This window comes from Malus sylvestris, chromosome 12 (genome assembly GCF_916048215.2).
Source record: "Malus sylvestris chromosome 12, drMalSylv7.2, whole genome shotgun sequence".
Taxonomy (NCBI): Eukaryota; Viridiplantae; Streptophyta; class Magnoliopsida; order Rosales; family Rosaceae; genus Malus; species Malus sylvestris.
The window spans coordinates 16745452-16773126 of NC_062271.1; the positions used below are offsets into that span (position 1 = coordinate 16745452).

At 40.6% G+C, this 27675-nt stretch overlaps 1 protein-coding gene across 1 annotated transcript; it reads right to left on the reverse strand.

Moving 5' to 3' along the window:
• Nucleotides 1-4751: 4751 nt before the first annotated feature.
• LOC126592190 (uncharacterized) lies at nt 4752-27508 on the reverse strand. Its single transcript, XM_050257920.1, has 3 exons — nt 27462-27508; nt 26911-27378; nt 4752-4990 (listed from the first exon to the last, which is right to left on the reverse strand). The coding sequence occupies exons 1-3, from the start codon at nt 27469-27471 to the stop codon at nt 4752-4754; spliced, it is 717 nt and encodes a 238-aa protein (XP_050113877.1). The 5' UTR covers nt 27472-27508.
• Nucleotides 27509-27675: the final 167 nt, after the last annotated feature.

Sequence of the window (27675 nt, forward strand, 5' to 3'; positions counted from 1 at the left end):
GCCAGACCAAGGAACGGCGTTAATGGGATCTCTCTCTATCCAGCAGTTGCAGAAGATGATCGCAAGCACAATCAAGATGCAGTATGAAGGAAGCTCACATGACTCCGTGTTGTACTCAAAGCCTTACTCTAAGAAGATTGACTCTTTGAAGATGCCGATGGGTTATCAGCCGCTAAAATTCATGCAGTTAGATGGAAAAGGAAGCCCAAAGCAACATGTCGCCCATTTCATTGAAACCTGCAACAATGCTGGGATCTAGGGAGACTACCTTGTCAAGCAGTTCGTGCGCTCGCTGAAAGGTAACGTATTTGATTGGTACACTGACCTCGAGCCCGAATCTATCAACAGTTGGGATCAGCTAGAAAAATAATTCCTCAGCCGCTTCTACAGCACGTGCCGCACCATAAGCATGTTGGAGCTAACCAATATGAAACAGTGGAAGGATGAACCTGTCGTTGACTACATCAATAGATGGCTTTCATTAAGTCTGGATTGAAAAATCGGCTTTCTGAAACCTTCGCTATTGAGATGTGCGTTCAAGGCATGCACTGAGGGTTACATTACATCCTTCAAGGCATAAAACCAAGAACATTCGAAGAGCTGGCAACTTGTTCCCACGACATGAAGTTGAGTATCGCCAATCACGGGAAGAATGAACCGATCATCGACTTCAAGAAGGATAAGATGGTCGCTCGAATGTAGACAAGATTGGGAAGAGGCCCGCCAAGGAATCTTTTATCGTCAACACTACCCCTATAAAAACCTCCTCCACGCCCATCAAGATCTCATAAAAAACAAAGCAAAGGAGATAAAGAAAGATGAGCCTCTTCGTACCCAAGACAGGTACAAAAACACCTTGAGGGAGCTGGAGCAAAAGACGTACCCTTTTCCTGACTCAGATATGGCTGTAATGTTAGACGACTTGCTGGAAAAGAAGGTGATCGAGTTACCCAAATGCAAGCATCCCAAAGAGATGAATCGCGTAAACGATCATAAGTACTGCAAGTACCATCGTATCATGAGCCATCTTGTTAGAAAATGCTTCATCCTCAAAGAGCTCATCATGAAGCTGGCACAACAAGAGCGTATCTAACTCGACCTAGAAGACACGGCTGCACAACAAGGGCGTAAAGAACACTGGAGCTATTTATCGACGCGCAATGTAGAAAATCTTCAATGACATGCTACACAAAAATGTAGAATGTTACGTAGACGATGCGGTGGTCAAGATAAAGAAAAGATCAAATCACTTGAAGGATTTGTGGATATTGTTCGAAAGGCTACGAACATATAACCTCAAAATGAACCCGTTAAAGTGTGCATTTGGCGTTACCTTGGGAAAGTTCCTCGGCTTCATTGTCAAGCACCGTGGCATTGAAGTAGACCAATTGAAGATGAAGGCCATCCAAAGTATGCCTAAGCCAAGAATCCTGTACGAGCTAAAAAGTCTACAAGGACGGCTAGCCTTCATTATATGCTTTATCTCTAACCTTGCAGGGCATTGTTAACTGTTCAGTTGACTCATGAAAAAGGATGTTCCGTTCGTATTGGACGAAGCATGCCACAATGCTTTTGAAAACATAAAAAAGTATTTATCAAGTCCACCTATCCTAAGGGCGCCTGTGCCTGGGAAGCCACTTATATTATACATCGCCGCTTAGGAAAGTTCAGTTGGAGCACTATTGGTGGAAGAAAATGATTCTTAGAAAGAAGGGGCACTTTATTACCTCAGTAGAACTCTCACTGGCATTGAGTTGAACTACTCCCCAATAGAAAAGATGTGTCTTGCATTGGTGTTTGCCATCCAGAAGCTCAGGTATTACATGCATGCTTACACCATCCACCTGGTTGCTAAAGCTGACCTAGTCAAATATGTCATGTCCAAACCAGTCTTGACAGGGCAACTCACTAAATGGGCGTTGCTTCTTAATCAGTATGAGATCATCTACGTTTCAGCTAAAACCGTCAAAGGACAAGCGTTAGCAGACTTCTTTGTCGATCACCCAATCCCAGCTGATTGGAAAATCTTAGATGACTTGCCTGATGAAGAGGTGTTCTACATTGACATATCTCCGACATTGACGATGTTTTTCGACGGATCTGCACAAGCAGACGGAGAAGGGGCAGAAGTAGTATTCATGTTGCCATAAAGGCAAATACTACCTTATTCCTCCCAACTAAGCGAATTATGCTCCAACAATGTCGCTGAGTACCAAACATTGATCATCGGGTTCCAAATGGCGATCAACATGGAAATCACAACCCTTGACGTATATAGCGACTCCAAGCTCATAATCAATCAACTTTTAACTGAACATGAGGTGAGGAAAGATGATCTCATCCCATACTTCCGGCTAGCAACTCAACTATTACAAAAGTTTAAGGCCGTGACATTAGAACATGTGCTAAGAAAAGAAAATCAAATGACAGATGCTTTCGCCAACCTAGCCTCGAGTATGACATTAGAAGAAGATGAAGCTGCATATATGCCTGTTTGCCAAAGATGGGTGATCCCGCTCGTCACTAAAATGCTATTGGATGATACAAATGTCATCTCAGTACTTCCAATCGATGCTGAAGAGTGGAGACAGCCGCTGATCGACTACTTGGAGCATGAAAAACTTCCAGATGATCCTAGACATCGCTACGAAATACGTTGACGAGCACCTCGCTTTCTCTACTACAAATGAACACTCTACCGACGGTTTTTTGAAGGAGTACTTCTGAGATGCCTAGGTGAGGTAGAAGCCAATCAAGCCATGGAAGAATCACATTCAGGCGTATGCGAAGAACATTAGTCTGGACCAAAGCTACATTTCCAGCTTAAAATAATGGGTTACTACTGGCCAAGCATAGTGAAGGATTGTTTGGAACACGCCAAAGGATGCCAAGCTTGCCAATTTTATGCCAACTTCATACATTAACTGCTTGAACCATTACACTCTACAGTTGCTTCATGGCCTTTCAATTCATGGGGGTTGGACGTTGTAGGTCCGATTGCACCAAAGTCATCTGTATGAGAAGCTTACATTCTAGCTGCAACATATTACTTCTCTAAGTTGGTTGATGCGATACCCCTAAGGGAAGTCAAGAAGGAAACTGTCGTCCGTTTCATCAAGGAGCATATCATCCACCGATATGGTGTGCCTTGCTACATCATCACTGATAATGGAAAACAGTTCTCCAATCGACTTGTGGACGAGCTATGCGAGAAATACAAATTCAAACAGCACAAGTCTTCCATGTATCATGCTCCGGCCAATGGTCTTGCATAAGCATTCAACAAAACATTATACAACTTCCTGAAGAAGGTGATCGGCCAAACAAAGAGAGACTGGCACGAAAAAATAAGCGAAGCACTTTGGGCATATAGGACGACACATTTGGCTCATACCCAAGCTATACCTTATTCTCTCGTGTACAACGTGGAAGCTGTTCTACCACTCGAAAGTCAAATCCCCTCACTAAAAATGGCTATACAAGAAGGCTTGACTGATGAAAATAATGTAAAGTTGCGTCTTTAAGAGCTGGAAGAGCTGGATGAAAGAAAGCTCAAAGCTAAGCAGCACTTGGAGTGTTATCATGCACGACTCTCCAAGGCTTTCAACAGGAAAGTTCACCCTTGTTCTTTTCAAATGGGAGATCTCGTCTTCGTATTGCGTATGCCTATCATCAAAACTCACAAAACAAAAAGCAAGTTCACATCAAAATGGGATGGATCTTACGTAATACAAGAAGTTTACACCAATGGCGCCTACTTAATCATGGCAGAAGACGGCTTAAAGATTGGCCCCATTAATGGCATATTCTTGAAGTGCTACTACCCTTAAAACAAACGCACCATGCTCCTGGCCCGCAAGAGCATAAACTGCATACGACAAAAAAAAGTGTTTGAACTATGTTATAACTTGATCTCTTCTTTGAAAGGGTATGTAGGCAACTTGAACATTCAATTTCGAGTTCAGTCACATCAAAATAATAATAATAAAAAAAAAGGTCTTATTAAAAGTGACAAATGAAAGTTAATATATATGAGTACATATCCTTCTTCTCGGCCCAAACAACTAGGATGACCTCTTGGACCCTCTAGACCTCAAGGCCCATGACAAAATATCCACCAAATCAAATGGAATGCAACACAGCCTATGCCTCCCTCCATTTCACAGGCCTAGAAGCCGATAGATCGATTGATACCGCTGGTTGCGCAAAGGCCTATTCTGCTTCCATCGTCTTCTTCTTCCTCCGTTTGTTCATCTATCTTTTAAAAAGGCCAGGTCTTAACTTGAAGAACAAGTATTCATCATCACCCATCAGAGACTCACTGCCACTGTCTCTGAAGCTCTTTACAACTCCACCCGAGGAGCAATCGCCCACGACTTCCCCGAGCCGGTTACTACCAGCCAAATACAACACATCGCGATGTTGATCAAGGATGACGACGCTTTGGTTTTGATTCGTTATAGGGACCTCACACGCTTCATGGAGATATAATGACCGAGCAGTGCACGAAGATGAGGTTCATGGCTTTGGCACCAAACCTGTATGAGCCATTGTGGACACCGCAGAATCGCTTCATGGAGAACTCCTCAAGCGCAGAAATTACGTTGTCGTCATTGGCTCCTCATGCTTGTCAGTACGTGCCGAGAAATGACCTCTTCATGCCCTCCGTTGCTCTTTGTCCGTCCTATCCTCGCCACTACCTGTAGAAGCTGGAGGTCTACAACGAGGTGCTGACAACGAGATTTGGAGGGTCAGTGGCGATGCTTGTATTCATGAGGTCCTCTTCCTGCTGCTCTCCTATCTCTGCCCTTCCCCGACCGTTCATGCTCTTCCTCCAACTCCACTACACGCCTAACTTCGTGTCTCCAAGACGCTGCAACTAGCGCCGACACTGTCCGCCTCTTATGCTCCGTCTCGGATCGCATCCCTTTAAGCTCTTCCTCCGATGCTTTAAAGCTTTGCTCCATTTTATGCTCAGTCGCCGCTAGCTCTGCATCATCCGCCCACATCAAGAAGAATAACATCCTCTCCACCAAACCTTACTTATTGCACATGGTGCGCACACCCGGAACAAGTTAGGCTGCGCTTTCACCATCGACTTCCTTTTCTACGACACTCCTAACGACAACGTCTGTTTCAAGTACCCGCTCTTTGGCAAAGAACTTTAGTAATCTCCGTCAAACGACTAGCCGGTTGTGAAGCTCGACGCCTTACACTTTGCCTTAAGCTCTAACTACTTATGCACCTCCGCCATGGCTGCTCCGTCTTCTTGCCTCTGCTTGCCCTAAAGTTTGTCAACTCACACCAAAAGGCCTCCTCCATCTTCTTGCCTCTGCTGCTGCTTTTGAATCGACGAAGAACTTCAGCGACCGCTGTCAAACGACTAGCCGATCGTGAAGCTCGACGCTTTACACCGCCTCAGTACCTCCAGCTTCTCCTCTCCCGATGCAGGTGGTTGCCTTTCATCCCACGTAGCACAAACACATATATATATATAATCATTTAAAAAAAAACTATTGGTGCAATGGTTATGCAAATAATGGTCTCCAGAAAAGCAAATGAAAATGGTTCGCATGCAGAGAATGCAGTACAACGAGGAAGCCACCGAGGAACAATCGTGCCATCTTCAAGCCACTCACAATTGTATGCTACTATTGGAAAGTCAAAAAGTAAAAAAAAGGGGGAGGGGATGGTGGCGACAAAATAATTGAAACGTAGAAAAAAAAATGGGGAGGATGGTGCATCAGGCACCATCTAAAAAAAAAAAAGAAAAAAAAAGGAAGTAATACATCTTAGTGAGATATATGTTTTATTTGTATTTAGCACAATACACTGAATGAAATAAAGCATGTCTATTGATATCTCTGAGAAATTACAAATATATAAAAAATATAAAAAAAACAGAAAGAAAGAAAAAAAAAAGAGGGAGTCTTCACAAAGGTTACTCATGTGAAACCTCAGCACCCAGCGGAACCCTAGAAGAAAGAGGCACTGAAGATTGATCATGTGGCGCCTCAGTACTTGGTCGAACTCCAGATGGCAAAGGCAAAAAGTGTCTCTTGAATGTAGCCACAAACTTCTGATAGTCAATTTGAATCTGACCTTTGGAGTCCTGCAGCTGATCAAGCTTCATCTTCTTGCTCATCGAATAATTATTTGCAAGCATGTGCAAATCTTTATTCTCCCGCTTGAGCTGTCTGATCTCTTATTTAAGATTTTCCACCTCGGCCGTCGATGATTCAACTTGGCGAGCTCGAGCAAGTAGGCGTTGGCTCATATTAGACACAAAGCCCGCACACTGAACATTGAGAGCCAGGGAGTCTTGGACAGCCAACTTATCAGACCATCTTGAAAGTAACCTATTATCTTTAGAAGTGAGGAGGTTCCTAGCTACTACTGTAGTCATTGTTGCATCCCTCATCATGGAATCTTCAACTGTAAGAGGGCTATTCGAAGATAAGAAGGATGGGCGCCATATATTACCCTGACGTGGCACGCCTATATCGCTCCCGAGACTCAAATCTAAGTAAATGTTAGACGGGTAAGCCATTTTCAAAAATGGTAAAAGAAAAGGGTTGGACGGAGTGAAATCTCAGAAATACACCAGAGACAATTTTCACGAGCGGGAAATCTTCAAAGTGTGCATGTTGGATGTGATCGATACCTCTATAAAAGGAGAGGCAACACACCTACCAATTTAAAAAAGCGAAGAGACACCACTTTCCAAATTTCAAAAGCCGAATTTTCCTGCGTAAAGTTCGTCAGCACTTTTTATACGTAATCTCAACTTGTTGGATATCACGTGCAACTTTGTCAAGGATCTCTAACAGAGTTGAAAACGCATGAAATTCACTATCCCAACTACCATACTTTTACCGACAAGCATGGGTAACAAGGCCACATCCGCACCGCTACCCACAATTGGGAAATTCCTATATATGTCGACCTTCATCCTCCATGGCGAGGCACACATCCAAAATGCCTGACTCTTCTTCTTTGCCAAGAATACATCTGCAACCAAACCTCTTAACATACTCAGTTTTCTTCCTCCCTGAAAATACCTTTTCAACCAAGCCACACCAAAGCAAAAGTATCTCATATCATCAGGGTCAAAAGCAAGAGTATCTCATAACATGCTTTCTCCCTATCATTTTCTTTGTTCTTGTTCTTCTTTGCAGGACAAGGAGAAAGAGAGCAATCAGCCAACATTTGGAATCAGCATTTCGATTTGGAACCGACTGCCTGGAACCCCTTCCCTGATTGCTTATCTAGCACTACTCTCAAACACTCATCTTCAACTGTCGATGTACTTCTGAAGAAGATACCAGATGCTTGAAGAACAGATAAGGTAGGTGAAAAATGATACATCGAAGCATATGGAGACGATCGCAACAAATACATGTGCTGATTCATCCGCTACTTCTTCAAAAGAAAAAGTATCTCATATCATTAGGATCGAACGCAAAGGTATCTCATATCATGCTTTTCCTCTGTATTTTCCTTTGCCCTTGCTCTTACCTGCAAGACAAGGAGAAAGAAAGCAATCAGTTAGAACCTGAAATTAAATTTTTGATCTGGAATTGATTGCCTGGAACCTTTGCCTGGTTGCTTACCTAGCATTGCTCTCGAGTGCTCGTCTTCAACTGTTGATAGGTCTCGAATTACCTCAGCGAATACTTCAGGACAGTTGATATGATGTTGGCTCTTTACACTGAAGTTGCCAAGCATGGATGAGTCGCTGAAAGGTAATGCTTTGAAGGACCATTTAAGGGCAAAAGGTTGCGCACTACTTCTGCTATGCAAAAGAAACAAGCAAAGAAGAATGCAGCAAGATAAGCTGGAACAAATCACTATAGCACGACGCCTTTCCCTACAGAACTGCATAATCCAAATAGAGAAGTCTAACTCAAATCCAAGCCCGGTATCGTTGCTCTAATCGAATAGCTTGAGAAACTTCAATAACCTTTCACTGGTACCGTCGCCAAATAGCAAAGCCTCGTCGTGTAACATCGTCAAATCAGCTATGCTTCTTCAAAAGCAAAAGTATCTCATATCATGCTTTCTCCCTGTCATTTTCGTTGTCCTTGTTCTTACCTACAGGACAATGAGAAGGAAAGCAATCAGTCAACACTTAGAATCCAGCTTCCAGTCAGGAACCGACTACTTGGAACCCCATCCCTGATTGCTTACTTATCATCGCTCTCGAGTACTTATTTTCAACTGCTGATGTGTTTCCAGAGAATATACCATGTCTGCTTGGAGAACAAATAAGATGAGCGATGACGAAACATCAAGCTTGGGGATAATCAACAAACACAACAATTGCACGTGCTGGTTCATACATAACAAAGCCGAATCTCACTTGCCAGGTGTAGCCGCTCGTGGTCCTATTTAAATTCAAGATTAAGCCTCGACGACCCTTGAAGAAATCACAAGTTTGATTCAAAATCAAGTGTCCACCACTCTTGAAGGTCATATCGTTAACCTAACTGCTCGGGGTTCATATGAAAATGCTGCGAACTTCCTTGATCTTTCAGAGCAAACCTTTTGTAGCCTCTGACCTTATCCCCTGACCATTTTCAATATGAATTGGAAAGATTGAACAAAGAAACAGACCATCACCTCCACCTCGTGTCTGCCTGCCATGTGTCCAAATCATGAAACCGCTCGGGGTCCCATTTAAATTCAAGATCAAGCCTTGACGGTCCTTGAAGAAATCACAAGTCCAATTCAAGATCAAGTGACCACCACCCTTGAATGAAATTCAGCTCTAGATAAAAGGAGTAAATTCAGACATTTGGTGCAAGTCTAGCAGAAGAAACCCTTCAACCCAATTCAAGAATAAGCCTGTGGAAAGTCAACAATTGGAGGAAACCAGAAAATTCTCCTACCCAGTTCAAGATTAAAGTTGTGGAAAGTCAACAAGCGCAACAAAATACATGCCAATTCATCCACTACCAAAGCCAAAGATCTACCACGTAAAGCTCCTTGTGGTCTAATTTCATTCAAGATCAAGCCTCGACGGTCCTTGAAGAAACTTCAAACAAAATTCAAGAACAAGCCTCAACGACACTTGAAGAAAACTCTAGCCCAATTCAAGATCAAGCCTTGATGGCCCTTGAAGAAATTTTCAGCCCAATTCAAGATCGAGCCCCAACGGCCCTTGGATCGACATATGCATTAAGGGACTTCAAAACGCATCTCCTACACATGACAAACACATGTATACGACACACCTTGAAGTAGGGGCATTTGTAGACATCAAAATTTTGGTGAAATAAATGTTGATCAATAATTAAAATTCTAACGTTCACCTGTCACATAAATTTTACATGCAGTATATGACTTAACGAAAAATCGAAAATCATCGGAAAAGTCATCAAATAGGACACGTGTCAACACCTGACAGAAATGATTTATTTCATCTGACTATTTAAATCCTAAAATCAAGTTTTGGAATTCTATAAATAGGAAGCCAAAGCATTCATTTTCATTTACCAATTCACATCACACCAAAACCTTAAAGCTTTGAAACTCTAAAGCTCATAAGCAAATCCCGGAGGATCAAGAAAGCTCTCTTCATTCTTCGTTAAATCCTCCTTCAAGATCAAGCCCCAACAGTCCTTGAGGAACTTCTACCAAATCCTCCTTCAAGATCAAGCCCTAACGACCCTTGAAGAACTTCCACCAATTCAAGATCAAGCCCCGACGGCCCCTTGAAGAAAGCGTTCATCATTCATCACCTATTCATCCTAAGATCAAGCCTCGAAGGCCTTGAGATCAACATCACAATCCACAAATCTACACATTACGAAGATCGAATCAGAGGCTAAATTTGTAGAAGAGATTGTAACCCCTAAATCATTAATACAAATATCATTTTGTACATGTGTTCTTGTCTTATTCATCGCAGGAATATTTGTGTTTACAACACCGCTATATCTTGGAGGTCTACCAAACAAACGTTAGTTACGACTTCTTCTAACCATGTTGAGATTCTCGCCTTGCATGAAGCCTCACGTGAATGTTTTTGGTTGAGAGCAGTCATGGAACATATTCGAAGCACTAGTGGTCTTAGTTCTGTCGTTGACCTTCATACGACGATCTTTGAAGATGTTTGTACCATACTTAGGGCCTCCGTATTTAGATCTCGTATAAATACTCGGAGGACTCAAATGTAATTATGTAATAAATAGAGGGGCAAATATGTAATAAGTGAGGAGCCCTTATTCTATAAAAGGACCCCTCACTCTCCTCATTAAGGGAGGCCAATTCTTAAGCTTCCTCATCCCCTTAAACCTCTCAGATTGAGAAGAGCACTCTCACCCTCAGAAGCTCTCTTTCTCCCTCTTCAACATCTCAAAGAAATACAATATCAGTGTAGACGTAACCCAAACATTGGGGTGAACCACGATACATCTTGTGTTATTTACTTTCTTGCAGATTCACGGTCGAATTTACGTTGTTTTAAGACCCCTCCGGTTTTGTGCATCAAGATAAGACAATGCTGCATGTATCGAGCAGTTAAAGAAATGATACATCAAGAGAGATAATACCAAGCACATAGCGCCGAAGTTCTTTTACTCTCACCAGCAACAACAACATCAGAACATTGAAGTCAAGCAAATATGTTCCCAAGACAACCTGGTCGATCCATTCACCAAGTCATTGCCCAAGTCTACTTTTCAGAAGCTCGTCTAAGGAATTGGTGTGCGTAAATTATCTGCGTTAAATTGCTTGTAGTCACTGGCGAAGCTACGTGAGGGCGAGGAGTGGCGGTCGCCCCTCCCCTCGCTGGAAAACATGCCTAGGAGCGCTGGATGAGATTAACAGAGGTCCGGAAGAAAGTCGAAGAAGGGATTACAGTGGGGACAACGAAGGAGGGGGTGGGAGTGGGATTGACGGGGAAGAAGATGCGGTTGCGATGGACGGATGAGAGGTTGATGAAGGAGGTGTGGGGATGAGATTGACGAAACGCGGTTGGGGGTGTCGGGTCTGGGAGAAAAGCAAGGAAAAAGATGGGTGTTTGGATGTGGGTTGAAGATAAAGTTGGGTGTTTGGTTAACAAGATAACAAGTATTTGGGAAGAGTTTTAAATGACAGGTGTTTTAAAGTTGGGTGTTTGGTTAACAAGATAACAAGTATTTGGGAAGAGTTTTAAATGACATGTGTTTTAAAGTTGGGTGTTTGGTTAACAAGATAACAAGTATTTGTGGTTTTATTTTTAGGAGTTTTAACAAAAAACTCCTAATACTGTTCACTTTTAATGAAAAACCACATTTATACATTTCCTTTGTACTATTCACTATACCTTTAAAAATGGCTTTTCATTAAAAATAAAGTTTTTTGGACTTTTCTTTAGTTTTCCTTTTATTTTTGTCTTGTATTTTTTTTTTCTCTTTTAAGACTCCCACTATATTTATCTTAAACTCTCACATTATTTATAAATATTGTATTACTTTTAAAAACAATATAAATATTGTTTAATGCTTATTTTACAATAATTTAAATCTATCTAGGCTCCCGCATAGATCTCGTCTAGGCACCTAGCTGCTAAGTCTCAGTCCGCTGTTTGATTAGTACCTAACATTTTTTAGGATCTAATCCTAGCCAATTTAAGTTTCTTACATTGGCTTAGATATTATTGCTTACAACTGCTTGGGTGGATAAACTATTTTCTGCTATGAATATTGAGTCAAAACTTTGCACTATCTAATGTGAAAGTAACCGCTTCGATTGAACCTTACACTCTTTTGAATTTCGCCCCTCCCCTCTGAAAATCTTGGCTTCTCCACTGCTTGTAGTTCTCTTATTTGGAAGTTCTGTATCCAAAAGCATGCTCACTTGATCTTAATGCACTATTTTTCCTATGATTAAGAGCATTTTTCCCACTGGGTTTTTGCTACCTAACAAGGTTTTGATGAGGCACCCATCATGGGATGGTCATATTCTGTTGAGTTCACTACTTTCGTCTAGTATGACGTTTGTTTTTTGACATTATGCATACTTCTCACCTTTCTCCTTAGTCTATGGGTTTTTACCAACCTTAGGTTTTACCATAGCGAGGTTTTGTGAGTTTTACTACCAATGCATACTTTCTTTAAATTTGAGACTCGCATTCACCCGTTGTGTCGACGACTTCATCAACTGTTCTACCTCAATTGCGGAAGACCTGATGCGAAGTTTTGTTTGAGTATTTACACACTCAAGGGGGAATGTTGTAGTCATATTTAGAATAGGAATGTGATTGTGTAAATCCTAGTGTATCTAGAGATATCTTGGAATATTCTCTTTAGTAGATATTATTATATTAGAGTTGTAATCCTAATAAGGTAAGGATTTAACCAATCCTACTACTATAAATAAAAGCACAATGGGGTGAAATACAACACACCTCACAATTAAATCTCTCTTATCTCTCTTATTGTTGGCGGCCTCCCCCTCTCTATTCCCTTAGACTAGTTGAATTAATTAGGCCTACATCACAAATTAGGTACCTACGTATATAAAGAAAAAATTGTATTCAAACTCAATTACTGCTAAATAATATTGCATTTTCTTTCATTTTAATCATAATTTGTCTTATTGTAGATGTGAGAATAAGGAATTTTTTTTTTGAACAAACGAAATTATTTACACTAAGTTTCATAATGAACTAGCAAATAATGAGGTTTAAATTCGCATTTGGTGAGATTCGAACATAAGACTTCTTACTTACAAGTGAAGAGGAATACCACTAAACCGATTAAAAAATAAAGAATACCACTAAACCACAAATTTTTTTTTTATTAAATACTAAATCGTAGTACTAAATGACATAAAAACTAATGTTTAAAATATCAGTCTTGGTGAAACTGTCGATAGGCAAATTTATGGAAATATCAATGTATATATCATATATCGATATCGATATCGATTGCCTTCGATGAAATGATGGAAATTTGCTCAAAAACATGGAAATTTAAAATTATTTTTTAGGGAATGTCATATGAAACCACAACACACGTATGAATCAAGAATTAATGATTAGATATTGTGTAAATAATAAGTATGTGATATGTGAGAAGTAAAACTTCCTTATAATGACAAGCAATAAAATAAAGCATTTCATTAGAAAGAATAAATTATATATAACTTAATTGAAAATTTTGTCATGAAAGCAGTACAAGTTTTATTGAAGTAAACTAATACCATAAAGAAAGAAATTAAAAAAATAAAGAATGCATAGGCTCATGGATATTTCCTGCAAACTTTTTGCAAATGTCTGCATACATTGGATATTTCCTAAAAATATCAAGAAAATTGACTGATTTCTGGAAATATCGTGGATATGAGGTGAATTGTAGACTTCACCCCCTCCTTCTATATCGTTCCTTGAATTTTTGGATATTTTCATGGAAATATCGAGTATATCCAGAATATTTCATACACTGATAAAAACAATGTGTTTTTATTATATATTAAGGGTTTTAGAAGTAAAGATATATAATAACGGTCGCATGAAAACAACGTGTTCCTGTTATATGCGTCCGTATAATGTTAATGGTGTTCAATTTTGGGATAGAAACATTTCATTTTTTCACTGCAGCTAGGAATGTGTTCACTATTTAATTTCTGCGTTTGTTCTTTTCCTCTTTATTTGGTATGAAAAAAAGTCCATGCATCTCCAGAGCTTCGAAGAGATATATATTACACGACAATGCAATAAAAAATAAAACTCCAAAATATATTACAAATGAGAAGTTGAAATTGTTTACTATTAGAGATAGACATGAGCAAAAAGTAAAATGCTACTAAAATAAAGAAAATTAGCAGTGAACCCACACTGTGTGTTTGAGAAATTAACATAGGGGAAAGTTAAAAAGATAAAGAAGTGGTGGGAAGAATTTAGAGAAATTTTATTTAAACCCAACTTTATTATCTCTACACCCAACTAACAAATTTTTTTCACTAAATTTTCAGATTTGTCCTTAAATAAATAAGAATAAGAAAATAAGTGTTGAAATATTTTATCTCTATTGTGGCCTATTTTTTTTGACAAGGGGAAGGTGGCCGGTGACAAGGAGAGAAAAGAGAAAGATGTGTTTGTAGAATGTGCGTGTTATTCCCCCTACGTAGTGCCTTTATTTATAGTAATAAGAGGGAGAAGAAATCCTTCATCCCCAAGGAATACAAGTCCATATAGGAAAGAATAACTAGAATCAAATCTAATCTAGGATTTACACAATCACACTTAAACTAGGGAAGTTTACAACATTCCCCCTTGAGTGCGTAAATACTCAAGGTAGATTCAGCATCATGTAGAAGTTGAGGAAGTCGACTCGTCGACACTGATTCTGGGAACAACGCTATTCTCAATAAGGTAGGAACTTGCATAAAGAAGTAAGTCTCACTTAAAAAGGCTAAGGCTATGGTAAAAACCTGAGTAGGGACAAAACCCATAGTCTAAGGAAAAATGCGTGAGTAATGCAAAGTCAAATGAAACGTCTACGGGACGTCATCAAGGATATGATCAACCCAAGGTGGGTGCCTCGTTAAAACCTAGTTAGGTAGCAAAAACCCAGTGGGAAAATGCTCCTAATCGTAGAGAAAAATAGTACATTAAGATCAAGCATGTATACTTGAAGATACTCCCCCTAAGTTTGACACAATTCTAAAGAAAACTAGCAATGTTACAACTCGGAAAGTTTACACATATCAATTCCTTGATAAGGAACTTAAATAAGGAACTTCAGGCTCCAAAATCTCTTCATCATCCTCCTTCGAACCGAAGGGATCTCATTTTGCATTTAGCGATCGAACGACTATAGGAGTACTCGAAGGCTTCGCTTTATCCTCATTAAAGAGGCGCAACACCTTATGGGTGTAGTTCATTTGATGTGTTAAAATTTCATCCGAACAGTGCTCTATCTTGAGACCGAGATAGTATCAAGTCTTTCCTAGATCTTTCATCTCAAATTCTGACTTTAGGTGCGCGGCAGTTTTCGCGAGCTCTTCAGGAGTTCCGATAAGGTTCGTCTTATCGACATATACTGCAACTATCACAAACCGGAATGTGACTTCTTAATGAACACACAAAGGCATAGGTCGTTGTTCACATATTCCTAACTAGTCAAATACTCACTCAAACGGTTATACCACATTATTCCGGATTGCTTCAAACAGTAGAATGAACACCTCAGCCGAATTGAAAGCGTGTTTTGGGGTTTGGAAATATTTAATCTAGTCAATGTAAGTCATTCGGGAACTTTCGTGTAAATTTCCGTATCAAGATCTCCATAGAGATACGTAGTTACTATATCCATCAGCTGCATACTCAGTTTTTCAGAAACTACCAAACTAATAAGGTAACGAAAAGTAATCACATCTATAACGGGTGAATAAGTTTTGTAATAGTCAATCCCGGGGCGTTGTGAGGAGCCTTGCGCAACAAGACGAGCTTTGTAATGCACAATTTCGTTCTTCTCATTACGCTTCCGAATGAAAACCCACTTGTAGCCAACAAGCTTCACATGTGGAGGAGTAGGAGCTACATGTCCAAACACTTTACGTTTCGCAAGCGAATCGAGTTTGACATGGATTGTTTGTTTCCAGTTTGACCAATCGGTCCTACGTCGACATTCATCAATGGAACAGGGTTTAATGTCATCACTTAATCTGATCTCAGTAGTTACTGCATATGCTAATACATTGTCAACGATCATCTCATTTCTACACCACACATCATCTAAGCTAGCATAATAGACCGAAATCTCATGATTCTTGGGAAGTGGATTCATTTCTTGAAGGACGTTTCTGTAATCTAAAATTTCCTTATGAGTTTGATAGAATGAGTAAGCTACAGTCGAATTCATTGGTAGGCTATTCAGGTGCCTGTGCCATGGGTTTCCTCCTCCAGGGGTATGAATCATTTGAACCAAGAGGTCTGTCAAACTTTTGTGTAGGGGCAGATTATTGGCTAGCCGTTAATGTACGTGGATCATCAAAGTTAGCATCCTGGGCCTCCAGGAGGGAAATCCATTGTACATTTGGTACATCCATCTTTGCAGGCACATTCTCAACTGGAATATGTGATCTTATCACTCAGCTAGATTGGTGAAACATCTGGCATGCTTTGAGTTATACTCTGAAGATCTAATATGTGCTGCACTTCAGTTTTGAGCAATGTAGGGATCTAAATGAGACAAAGTGGAAGTCATCCACGATAATTCACGTCGTTCTTCAGGAACGTTGATGTTCTTATCTCCCCTAACGACGAAAAGAGTGTCTCATAGAGCTGACAATTCACGAAACGAGCAGTAAATAGATCGCCTGTCAAAGGTTCTAAGTAACGAATAATCAAACGAGAATCATATTTGAAATAGATTCCCATCCTTCATTAATGCCCAATTTTTGTACGTAAGGGCGGCAAAATCAACACATAGACTGCACAACTAAAAACATACATATGGGATATGTCAGGTTTGTATCCGGTAACCAACTGAAAGGCATTATATGGTTGGGTTGCAACAGGCCTCAGATAGACCAACATGGCTGCATGCAATATTGCATGGCCCCAAGCAACTCCCGAAAGCTTGGTACGTATGACCAATGATCAAACAATCATTTGTAAGTGCTTAATGAATGTCTCTGCCAGGCTGTTCTGGGTGTGAACATAAGGTATTGGATGTTCAACTTCAACCCCAACTGTCATACAATAGTCATCAAAAGTTTTAGATGTGAATTCTCCAACATTAGCTAATCAAAAAGATTTAATTGGATAATCAGGGTGGTGAGCCCTGAGCTTGTTAATCTGAGCCACCAGTGTGGAGAAGACAACGTTCCTTGTGGACAACAAGCACACGTGTGATCAACGTGTGGAGGCGTCAACCAAAACCATAAAATATCTAAATGGTCCGCATGAAGGGTGAATCGGTCCACAAATGTCCCCCTGAATCCTTTGTAGAAAAATAGGAGGATTCGAACAAATCTTGTCATATGAAGGCTTAGTAATAAGCTTTCCCATTGAACATGTTTGACATACGATTCCTTGAATCGAACATAAACTTCGGGTTAGTGGATGCATGTGTGATGATTTAAGGATACGACACAAAGCTATTCATCCGGGGTGTCCCAAACGATCATGCCAAAGTGTAATTTTGTGTGCGGCCCTAGAGGTAGGGCCGACCACATAATGGCTATCTATGAGGCGTATGGTCGTAGTATACAGATCACTCGTGATATGCTTTATCTTTTATAGAATATGCTTCTGGCCATATTCATAGGAAGTTATGCACATAAATTCAACTCCATTTTCTACATAGATTTCAGCGTGGAAATTATTATCTCTAATGTCCTTAAAGCTCAACAATGTTCTTCCGGAATGCGAAGAATAAAGTGTCTCATCAGTGGTCAAAATTGTACTGTTGGACAACATTATACGTGCCTTACCATATCCTTCGATCAAGTTGGATGGGCGTGAGAGGGTTGTCAGAGGTGTATTCTTAGGTATGAAATTAGTGAAATAGATGCGTTCATTCAAAACGATGTGCGTGGTTGCACTCAAAACGGGAGCATGACAGAAACGGCAGGAGCTCAAAAGGGCTCAACTAGTTCTTGGGCCGTGTAATCACTAAAGCCCAAAAGGTTGGTGATATAGGTTAAGGCTCTAGGCACAAGCAGGCCCAAAACACAAGGGTATTATGCAAATGGACCAAAGGAAATTTAAGGCCCATTAAGGCTCGGGTTAGATCTTTAGGCCACCCTAGTGGCGCTGGGTGTAAGGATCCGCCAGAGTTGGTCGACGACACCGCTTCAAGCGGTGTTCCATGGTTAGTGCAAGCCGTTGGTTCATTGGAGAACCAAAATTGGACGACGAAGGTGAAAAACTCAACGTTGTAGGGGGTGAGAGCCGAATGGATTCGATTGAATCTGATTTAAAACTCACGAAATTCTTTTGGAATTTTGAAATGATGACTTTTGTCTAAATCACATAACTGTCGGTCGTGTATCGTAAAAAAAAATTGATAGGGAGGACCCGAGCTTTAGGCCGAGGGTGGAGGTGCGGACGATGGTGCCTCAAATGCACCGTTTCAGTTTTGGGCTTGCTGCCTTGAGGGCCGTGGCTGGGTTGGGCTCGTCAAACTGACGCAAGCTGCTGGCCTGGTGCTTGAGGCTTGCACGGTTTAGGTCATAGGTTTGAAGAACCCATATTGCATTTGCAAATTATTTTTTTCTTTTTTTTTTCAATTAATTCAAGGTATATATGATATATAATTTAATGCATTAGCAATTATTTGATGCAATTCATGGCAATATCAAATTCACATAATTAAATAATTATGGATATAATGCATGCATAATTTATGTAGAATCTAATATTTGAAAAACGTAAGGTTTGTTCATGCATTATGATGAATGATCATGCTATCAGGGTTGCAAAAATATCGAGATAAAAACCATTGTTTTGGAAGAACCTGATTGCGTGATGATATGGATGAATTGGTTTGATGCAGAAAAAACTTCCACGTCAGATTCCTAAACGCAGCAGTAAGAGCATGTTGATAATGTGTTGTGGCCTATTTTATTTGACAATGGGAAGGGGCTGACGGCAAGGAGGGAAAAGAGAGAGATGTGTTTATAGAATATGTATAGGAATGTGTGTTTTCCCCCCTACGTAGTGCCTTTATTTATAATAATAAGAGGGAGAAGAAAATTCCTTCATCCCCAAGGAATACAAGTCCATATAGGAAAAAATAACTAGAATCAAATCTAATCTAAGATATACACAATCACACTTAAACTAGGAAAGTTTACAACAATCTCTACACCAATAACCCTAAACTCACATCACTCTACACCTCCATTTTTTTTCTGGTGAACCCCGTCCAAGCACCACGACCATTGATGCTCTTGTTGTCTCTTTCCTTGGATCTAAGTAATTGGAGAATAGGGGGAGCCGGGTGGAGGGGATCTTTTTCCTTGGTTTTCCCACTTTTTATGAGAAGAATAGTATTCATTTCCATTTCGTACATCAATATAGGAAGAAAAAAGTGCTTATGCATACGGGGGACCGCTAAACCCTAAGGTTCTTATGTTCTTAGTCCAAAGTTCTTACAATGATTGAAGGAAAGAATGACCTTTGCAGCTTAAGTTTGCTTTAAGCCTCACATTGGGACTCCTTGACCATTTGTTCTACACTCTTAATTTGTCGATTTAAGTGTTGTTGAAGTTTAGGTTGGGTTCGTCAAAATTAATGGAGGCGTGCTCTGGTGGTGGTGGGATTCATTGGCAATAGAGATCCAAATTAGACTTGAATTTTATTTATTTTTATTTGTTTAAGGACAAATTGGGAAGTTTAATGGAGTGAAAATATTAGTTGGGTGTAGAGATAACAACTTTGGGTCCAAATAAAATTTTCTGAAATTTATCTTTGTCTACTTTTGTTATGGATTTGCTTTAATAACATGTGGCTAAGAAAATATTGTGAAATTACTTTAACATTATAATTTTTGTTTGTAATATTTTTTTTATTTAATTAATAAATACTAGTTATATGCGCACACGTTATACTTGTGTAATTTGTATTTGTCTATTATTTGTTAAAAAATATTTATATCACTTCTTTAAAAAAAACTTGAACAAAAAATAAAAAAAATAAAAAATTGGGGGTGGAACTTTGAGGGGGGGGGGGGTGGAGGAGGTTAAGGGGGTGGTTTTAAAGTGGGAGACGTGGGTTTAAAGAAAAAACATTCTCCCTTTTTTTTTTAGGAAAACTAATGAAAATGACATCAAAACTTTGAGTTTTAACCAAAAATCACCTAATAACTTTATTTAATGGTTAAGACAAATCCAACAACAAACCAGCCCAACCAGATTGGCCCAAACAATAAGCTTCCAATTTTACTCCTGATAGAAATCCTTTGGCCGTTTAATCTTGTATCCCTTTCTCGATCCCTCCGCTGCACAGAAAAAAATTTCTATTTTGTTTTCTCCATTCAACCTCTCTCGATCTCTATTTTAGATTTCAATTCGATTCGAATTCAACAAATTTTCCGAATAAAAATGTCAGTTTGTACTCCCTTGTGCGTCCAAGATTTTCCAAGCGGTGCAATACTCTTTCTAGCAGGACGTAGCTTTTTAGTTGATTTCCCAAGCAGTGCAATACCCTTTTAAATTTACAATACTCTTTCCAAGCGGTGCAATAGAAACCGCATTTCTCCACCTCACTATCAACTTTGATATTAAAAATTAGAAATGGGCATAATACAAGTCTGCCATCAGGCTTGTGTGGGAATAGATTTGCATTTCCAAGTCAACAACTTGGAAGTAATTCCATAAAAAGAATATGTTTGGGCCCAAAAATATTGTTTTGGGCTGAGTTAGATCTTTTTCGGCCCAGTGTTGGATAGGCCGAGTTTAGATTCATCCTCGGCCCAGAAGTCGTGAACAGGTGTCATTAGGAGATATTCAGCCCATGGGCCGCGCGGTCAAAGTTGGCCATATCCTATTGGAAATTGAAATGTGGACGAATCATGTTATGAGAAGGAGTTTTGACGGGATCAGGATGCTGAGATTAAATACGGTATGATAACGAGTTATGTTTGAAGTCCTAGTAGGAATAGGATTGGTCGAGATAAAGTTGGATCATGATAAGGGTTATAATCCGGGAGTGATTGGGATTCAATACAGGTTGGCTGCTATAAATAGGGAGGGAAGACATCGAAACAAGCCCCTCTAATTCAACACACAAATTGCCCTGCGTATTCTCTCGCTCTACGCGAAACCTCTCAACAACCTTGAGATTTTTGTTTTTCCCCTTTTCGCCGACGCATCTTCAGTTTGGATAAACAACACTGTGAAGGCAACCGGCGAACATCTTCAGTTTAGATAAACAACACTGTTGCTGTAGAATCAGCTGACCGTGGAGCATCTTCAGTTTGGATAAACAGCACTGCGATAGGGCCCACTAGTTATCTATCCAAGTCTCAGTCGAGGAGGATTTTCGAATCCTTATCCGTAGAGGTCATCTCGTTAGCCTTCTCGGCGAAACGAGGTGTTACAAGTCACTATACTCGGCACATTGAATGCCGAGTCGTTTATGATTGGTTATTCGTAAGTAGGTTTTAGAGTTCAGCATTCTGACGGCCGAACCACTTTCACAATCAAGACATACATTTGTTTTGAGGATTTGTGTCCTTATACTCTGGTGTCGATTCGGCGTGCTTATACTCTTACGAATATAATCACTGTGACCGAATCCGGCGTCGACGATTTGTGAACTTCGCAGAACTAGTAGCTTTGTCTTCAAGCTCTATAACCCGCAGTCGCATGATCGAGAAGTCAGTCGTGCACCCAACACAACATCAACAAACTTTACTCCTTAGCAGAGCTCGGCCGACGAGTTAGCACGCTCCGCATACAATCGAATGACGTAGTTAGCTTACTAATTACTCGGCCTGCGCGCCACATAGGTTTAGTAGTTTTTAGGGTAAACATTTTGGCACGCCCAATAGGACCTAGTGCTAAGACTATGAAGTTCATGACCATCGAGACACGATCAGTAAAAAAGAAAACAACTATGGGAAAATCAACAACCGATTTGCCGGTTCAAAATCCTGGACAAGTAGTATCACATGCGCGAAATCCTGTCGTTGTCGTGACCCATGAGGCTATAAGTGCAACGCACCAAGAAAATGAAGTGTGCCTCGGTGGCTAGCCTCGAAATACAGAAGTACTCAACCGAAATGCAGACGTTTTCATTGAACGAATGGTGGAGGATTGCGATGAAGACAGTGGTGAAGGCTCTGATCCTCCTACTAGGTCGTTTATTCGAAGATGACTTGATGAGCAATCCCGGCAAGTGGAAGAGACAGTGGGCCATAAAATGAACCGTTTGCTTGAAGCGATATAAAGCACTGGAGAGACCCAAACCCGATTGCTCGAACTAATAGCTAGCAAAGTATTCGAAGAGAAACCTGTTAATCAGGCTCGGCAGCTTCCACTTAAAAGTAATTCCCTATAGGCCGAAGTGGTGTCGACTCGGCCCAAGATAATTGACTTAGAGAAAAGGGAATGATCGAGTAGTAGGTCAGATGGATCCGACCAGAGAGTGGAAGCAACACCCGTCGATATGACCGAGGTCCAACGGATGATCGATTCGACTATGAAAAAGGGGCCGAAGTTCCCTAAATTCATCCATCTGTATCCAACTTATGTGGAAAGGTTCGAATATCCTAAAGGTTTCAAAAGTCCAGATTTTAGCCTTGTCGCTGGAGAATCATCCTTATCCTCGTTAGAACATGTGGCTCGTTTCATCGCGTAATGCAGAGATGTTAACAGTGATTTTCACAAGCTGTGGCTGTTCAATTTTTCATTTACAGGCTCAGCATTTGCCTGGTGTATCAACCTCCCACCTAATTCGATCCAAAGGTGGGATGAGTTGGTCGAGAAATTTCATGACTAGTTTTATCGACCAGGGATGGAAATGTCAGTTTCCTCATTGGCGAGGATGGCTTCACATCTGATGAGTCACCTATGGATTATCTTACCAGATTTAAATCGGTTAGGAATTGGTGCCGAGTACCTCTTCCCGAAGTCGAATTTGTTAGGCTTGCTCTGAACGAACTCAACATATAATACAAAAAGAAATTCTTGGGTGCAAACTTTCGGGATATGTATGAATTAGCCTAGCATTTCAGCAATATGATTATTTGCTCAGAGAAGAAAAGCTCTCGAATCCCCATCCCGATGGGCGATTTACAAAAATCCCACGGTTAACTACACATCGACTGAAGGTGAGGATTTTCAATACGTCAACATCGACGTAGCCGAGATAGTAATAGATAAACCATACGTTTGCAAGGCATTGATCCAAATTCATTCCAAGGATGCCAAACCCCGCTCGGCCACTGAAGAAGCAGCGAAAACATCGAAAGTTTATACCTTTTATATCACAAAGGCCGAAGTAATTTTTGATCAATTGCTATTAGCAAAGATCATCAAACTTCGGCCTGGGCATAACATTCCCAAGGCCAACGAGCTTAAAGGAAAGACATATTGCAAATATCATAACTCGACCAAGCATGCCACAAATAATTGTGTCATCTTTCGTGATGATATCCAAAGCTGGATTGAAAAAGGCAAGCTAAAGTTTCCTGAAAAATGCATGACGATTGATACGGATCCATTCCCTTCGGCAACAGTTGGCATGGTAGAAGCCCGTTTGCCCAAGAGCAAAGGGAAAGAAAAGGTCGGGTTTACCCCAGTATAACACATCCTAAAGAAAGGTGCCCAGCCTCGACTCAAGATCGACCTATTTTCCAATATGCCACCTACCAAGCTCTCAGGACCTACCATAGTTGAATCCATGTCAGACTTCAGCGAATAAGAAAATGGCTAGCCGATAGTTTTGTGCAGCAATTGTAAGGCACGCGTTGCATTAACCGAGCCCGAGGAGAAACTGCCTCAGACGCAAACACCGACGTCACGGCAACAATCGGTAACCATGGAGGCACCTTCAAAGAAACCGGGTAAAGGCCAGCGCCAGAAAGTATTCGATAGGCTTGGCCCTAAGAAACAGACAGATGGCCCTACCTCGCTTAGACGGTGCCTTGATTTTGACACACTGTTTTATAATGAGGATTATTATTCACGTAATTCATGTAGCTCAAGCTTATTAGCAGATCCAAAAACCTTCAGGCCGCCTAATCCACGTGACCAACGATGGTACAACTACAATTCTCCCACCGGCATGTATATCGCGCTTTCCAAATCTTAGAAACGTTGATGTTAACGTATAGATTGCTTGGCTCGACGGCAAGCGACCCAGCCTATTTCGGCCACTAAATGGTAGCCGAAAGAGACGGCAGGAAGCGAAGATGACCGGCTAACTCTAACAATCATGGCTGAGTTACAGGGGCAGAAGGAAATCAATCGCGACTTCGAAACTACCATTGAAGAGTCCGAGAAGCGTATCAAACTCCTTCTTCGGCCCGGGGAGATGAAAGCTCGCTTCGAGCAATTTAAGAAAGAGGCCGAAAACTAACTGCCCCCGTTACCTTTGAAAGAACCACTAATCAGAATTCGGCAGAATCCACACCCCAAATTCCTCAGTGAATCTTTGGAATACATGAAAGAGTTTCACAAGAAATATTCTGCTAACGATTTCTATGGTTTGCCTAAAGCATGCCAAGAAGCTCTTGACCTGGCATTAACTTGCCCCAATGCTGAGTAGATCATCCAAAAAACCACTGATCCAGCGATGAAAGCTAGATTCCAGCACATTCGAGAGGCTAAGGTTCTCGGCTTCGAGGTCGACCCATACACGGACATTGACACAGCCGAACTCTTTTTTTTCTCTCGAAGACCTTCAACACCTTCAATATCACTTCGAAGTCTTTTCAACCGTATATTTATTCAGTTTAACGGCCGATGAGAAAGATCGAGTGGCACGTCTGGACGCTTACCTGGATACAAGGAATGCCCGGATCGCCTATAAGGAACAAGCTCATAAAATGTGGTAGGAGCAGAATCAGACACCCAATGCATGCAAGCCTGACGATGACAGTCAAAATGACACAGAGTAGGATTATATGGCACAAGCACAAGAGCATGTTGAGACATACAAAAATCAGGCTGAGAATGCTCTAACACACGATGCTATAGTCCTCACAAACCCGGAAGAAACGACCAGGATCCAATGGGCCCTTAAGTCCTCGAAAATATTGAAATTAGCATGGTCCATGTTCTACCTGCTGAATTCCAGCTGACTACACACTAACCAAGTTCCTTGGATGCCGATGTGGCCGCCGAGGAAGCAACACAAGTTGATTTCATCACTACCATTGAAGATGAGTCTGCAAACGGCGACGATAAACTTAAAACAGCCTTGGACATTTTGTTTCCCTGTTCGTCATCAGCTAATCTTCAGCATTTAAAATTGTTGTATGTCACAACCCATATTGAAGGCTACCCAATCTCTAAAATTTTCGTCGATTGCGGAGCAACGATCAATATCATGCATGTATCTATCATGAAAGCATTACGACGATCCCACGACAAACTCATTCTTTCAGGAATAACCATGAGCAGCTTCGTCGGTGACAAGTCTCAAACCAAATGAGTACTCCCTCTAGAGGTCAACATTGCAGGTCGCAATCACATGATCACATTTTTTATCGTCGACTCCAAGATAGAATATAATGCTTTGCTCGGTAGGGATTGGATTCATCAAACGAATTGCATTCCTTCTTCTTTATACCAAGTTCTCATTTTTTGGGATGGTAATTCGGTCGTGGTCTACGTAGTCGATACTCAGCCATTTGAAACCAACATGATTCAGGCCCGCTATTATGATGTTCACATCGGCTATATTACCCTACAAGGTTTTAATGAAGATGGACGGTCAACTCGGATCTCAGTCCAGAAAGCCATCGAGGTAGGCGCCGAGACTGTGCACCAGGATTCGGCGAGACTCGGTTTGGCCAATTTGCTCCCCACCATTGATGAGTGACATCAAAAGTGAGAGGTGTCTAGCCGCGGTTTCATCCACGATGGAGCGCCTGTTGGCCCATTGGTATGCTATTTCCAAGCACCCATATTCGGGCATCAACTTGATCAAATTTTTGGCCAAAGAAGATAACGGCCCGGTACTATCGTTAGATAATGTTCAGGCCACATCGGCCGAACTCGAAGACAGTCGACCCCAAGTTAGGGATCCTTTAGAGGAAATAAATGTTGGAACGGCCGACGACCCTCGATCATTATTTATTAGTTCATTATTACCCCATACCATGAAAGTTGAACTCCATCAATTACTTCACGAGTTTAAAGATTGTTTTACTTGGAGTTATCATGAGATGCCGGGTCTCGATCGGACCCAAGGAAGAAAATATCGGTGATATCGGAAATATCGGTAGTCCGAAAACACGGAAATATCGATGGAAATATCGGTAAAATATCGATATCAATAAAAATTACATGGAAACCACGGAAATTGTAAGAAAAACTTGGAAATTTGTATTGAAACTTTGTAGGATGTTTATTTAGTCAATTATCTATTAGTTTATCACAAAAAATTGGAAGGAAATGCATTGCATGATGGATTTAACATTATCAAGTTGATTATATAGCGATCTGACAAACATTATGAGTGTAGAAAATATGTAGTAATTAATGAAAGAAGTCTAAACACACCATAATCATTTATATATAATGAATTAGTACAATATTTTACACTTTAGTACCACATAGAGTTCCTATGAGGTTCAAATTTGTCACTATCTTCATCATCTCTATGTGTAGAATGAGTGTATTGTGAAGAGTAGTTATCAAATGATAAATCCCCAAAATAGTTTTTCATGTAATTGTTAATATGCCACCCATATGGATCCGAGATTGGTTGAGGTTGTCCATAAGAAAAATCATTTGAAGATTGAGGCTGGGATTGATTCCATGAGTCGCTCGATTCCATCCCAACAGGAATGGGATATGAAGGGTAGGGAAATGGTTGGTTATGAGTATAACCATAGTTACTACTTCCCAATCCAAAAGAGTCTGAAGTTCTAGATAACGAGTCATCTTCTTGACTTGACAAAATCCCTTTGCCTCTTTCTCTGCGAGTATAGTCCTTCCCTATGGCACCAATTCCTGGTCCTGCCCGCCTACTGCCATGGTCATCATCTTGTGTTGCATGCGTGAAGTTTGCCTCACCAGTGAAGGGGCTCATATATCCGGGAGGTGGTGGTCCATAATAGTTTCCATATCCACCACCACTACCTCCAGCTCCACTACCTCCAGCTCCACTATTTCCTTCATCATTCCCACCTCCGGTGGTAGGTGAGTCTCCTGATCTTGTACTAGAGCTATCATTAGTATCAGCACGATGTTGTGGTTGTGTAGGATTGGAAAAAGGTGGAATTCCAGTGTTGCTTGGCATTGGGTGCCAAAGTTCTTCGAAAGAGTCAGCGCTGCTAGATCCCACCTCCTCCTCTAATACTCTTTCTACATTTATCCCTTCATTACGTGCTTCTTCAGCAACTCTGGGAGCTGGGTTGCCTTCATCATCATCTAAATGAAGAGGTCTAATCCATTGAAAAAGTTGGTTACCCTCCGTATCATCATCTTCACCAACAATCTCAAACACATCTAGTGGGTCACCACGGTCGACATGATCGATTTCTGCTTCCTTATCTCGAATTTGAAGCTTCATGTTGTAGTAGCAATAAACTAATTTTTCCAAGCTACTATGAGCCAACTTATTTCTTTGCTTTGTATGGATGAGTGCAAATGTGCTCCAATTTCTTTCACAAGCTGATGAGGAAGCTGTTTGTGATAATACTTTTATTGCTAACTTTCTCACAGTTGGTGCATCGGTCCCATACATGATCCACCATTCAGCTACAATGAAAAATAATGTTGATAAGCCTAATAACTCCAACAAATTCTATTATAAACTTATAGTGAAATATGTTTATACTCACTAGGAGACATATTTGTTCGAGCAGCAACTGATGTTGGTTCTCCAAATGTTCTTCGTGCATCTTTAAACCATGTTAGCTGAATACAATAAATTGTGTTAGTTTAATCCAACAAAGTAATTATTATAATTTAAGTAATTGTGTACCTCATTTCCAAATTGGCCAACTGCTGGTGATGCAGGGTCTAATTTAGAGTATACATTATGTACAGCACGTA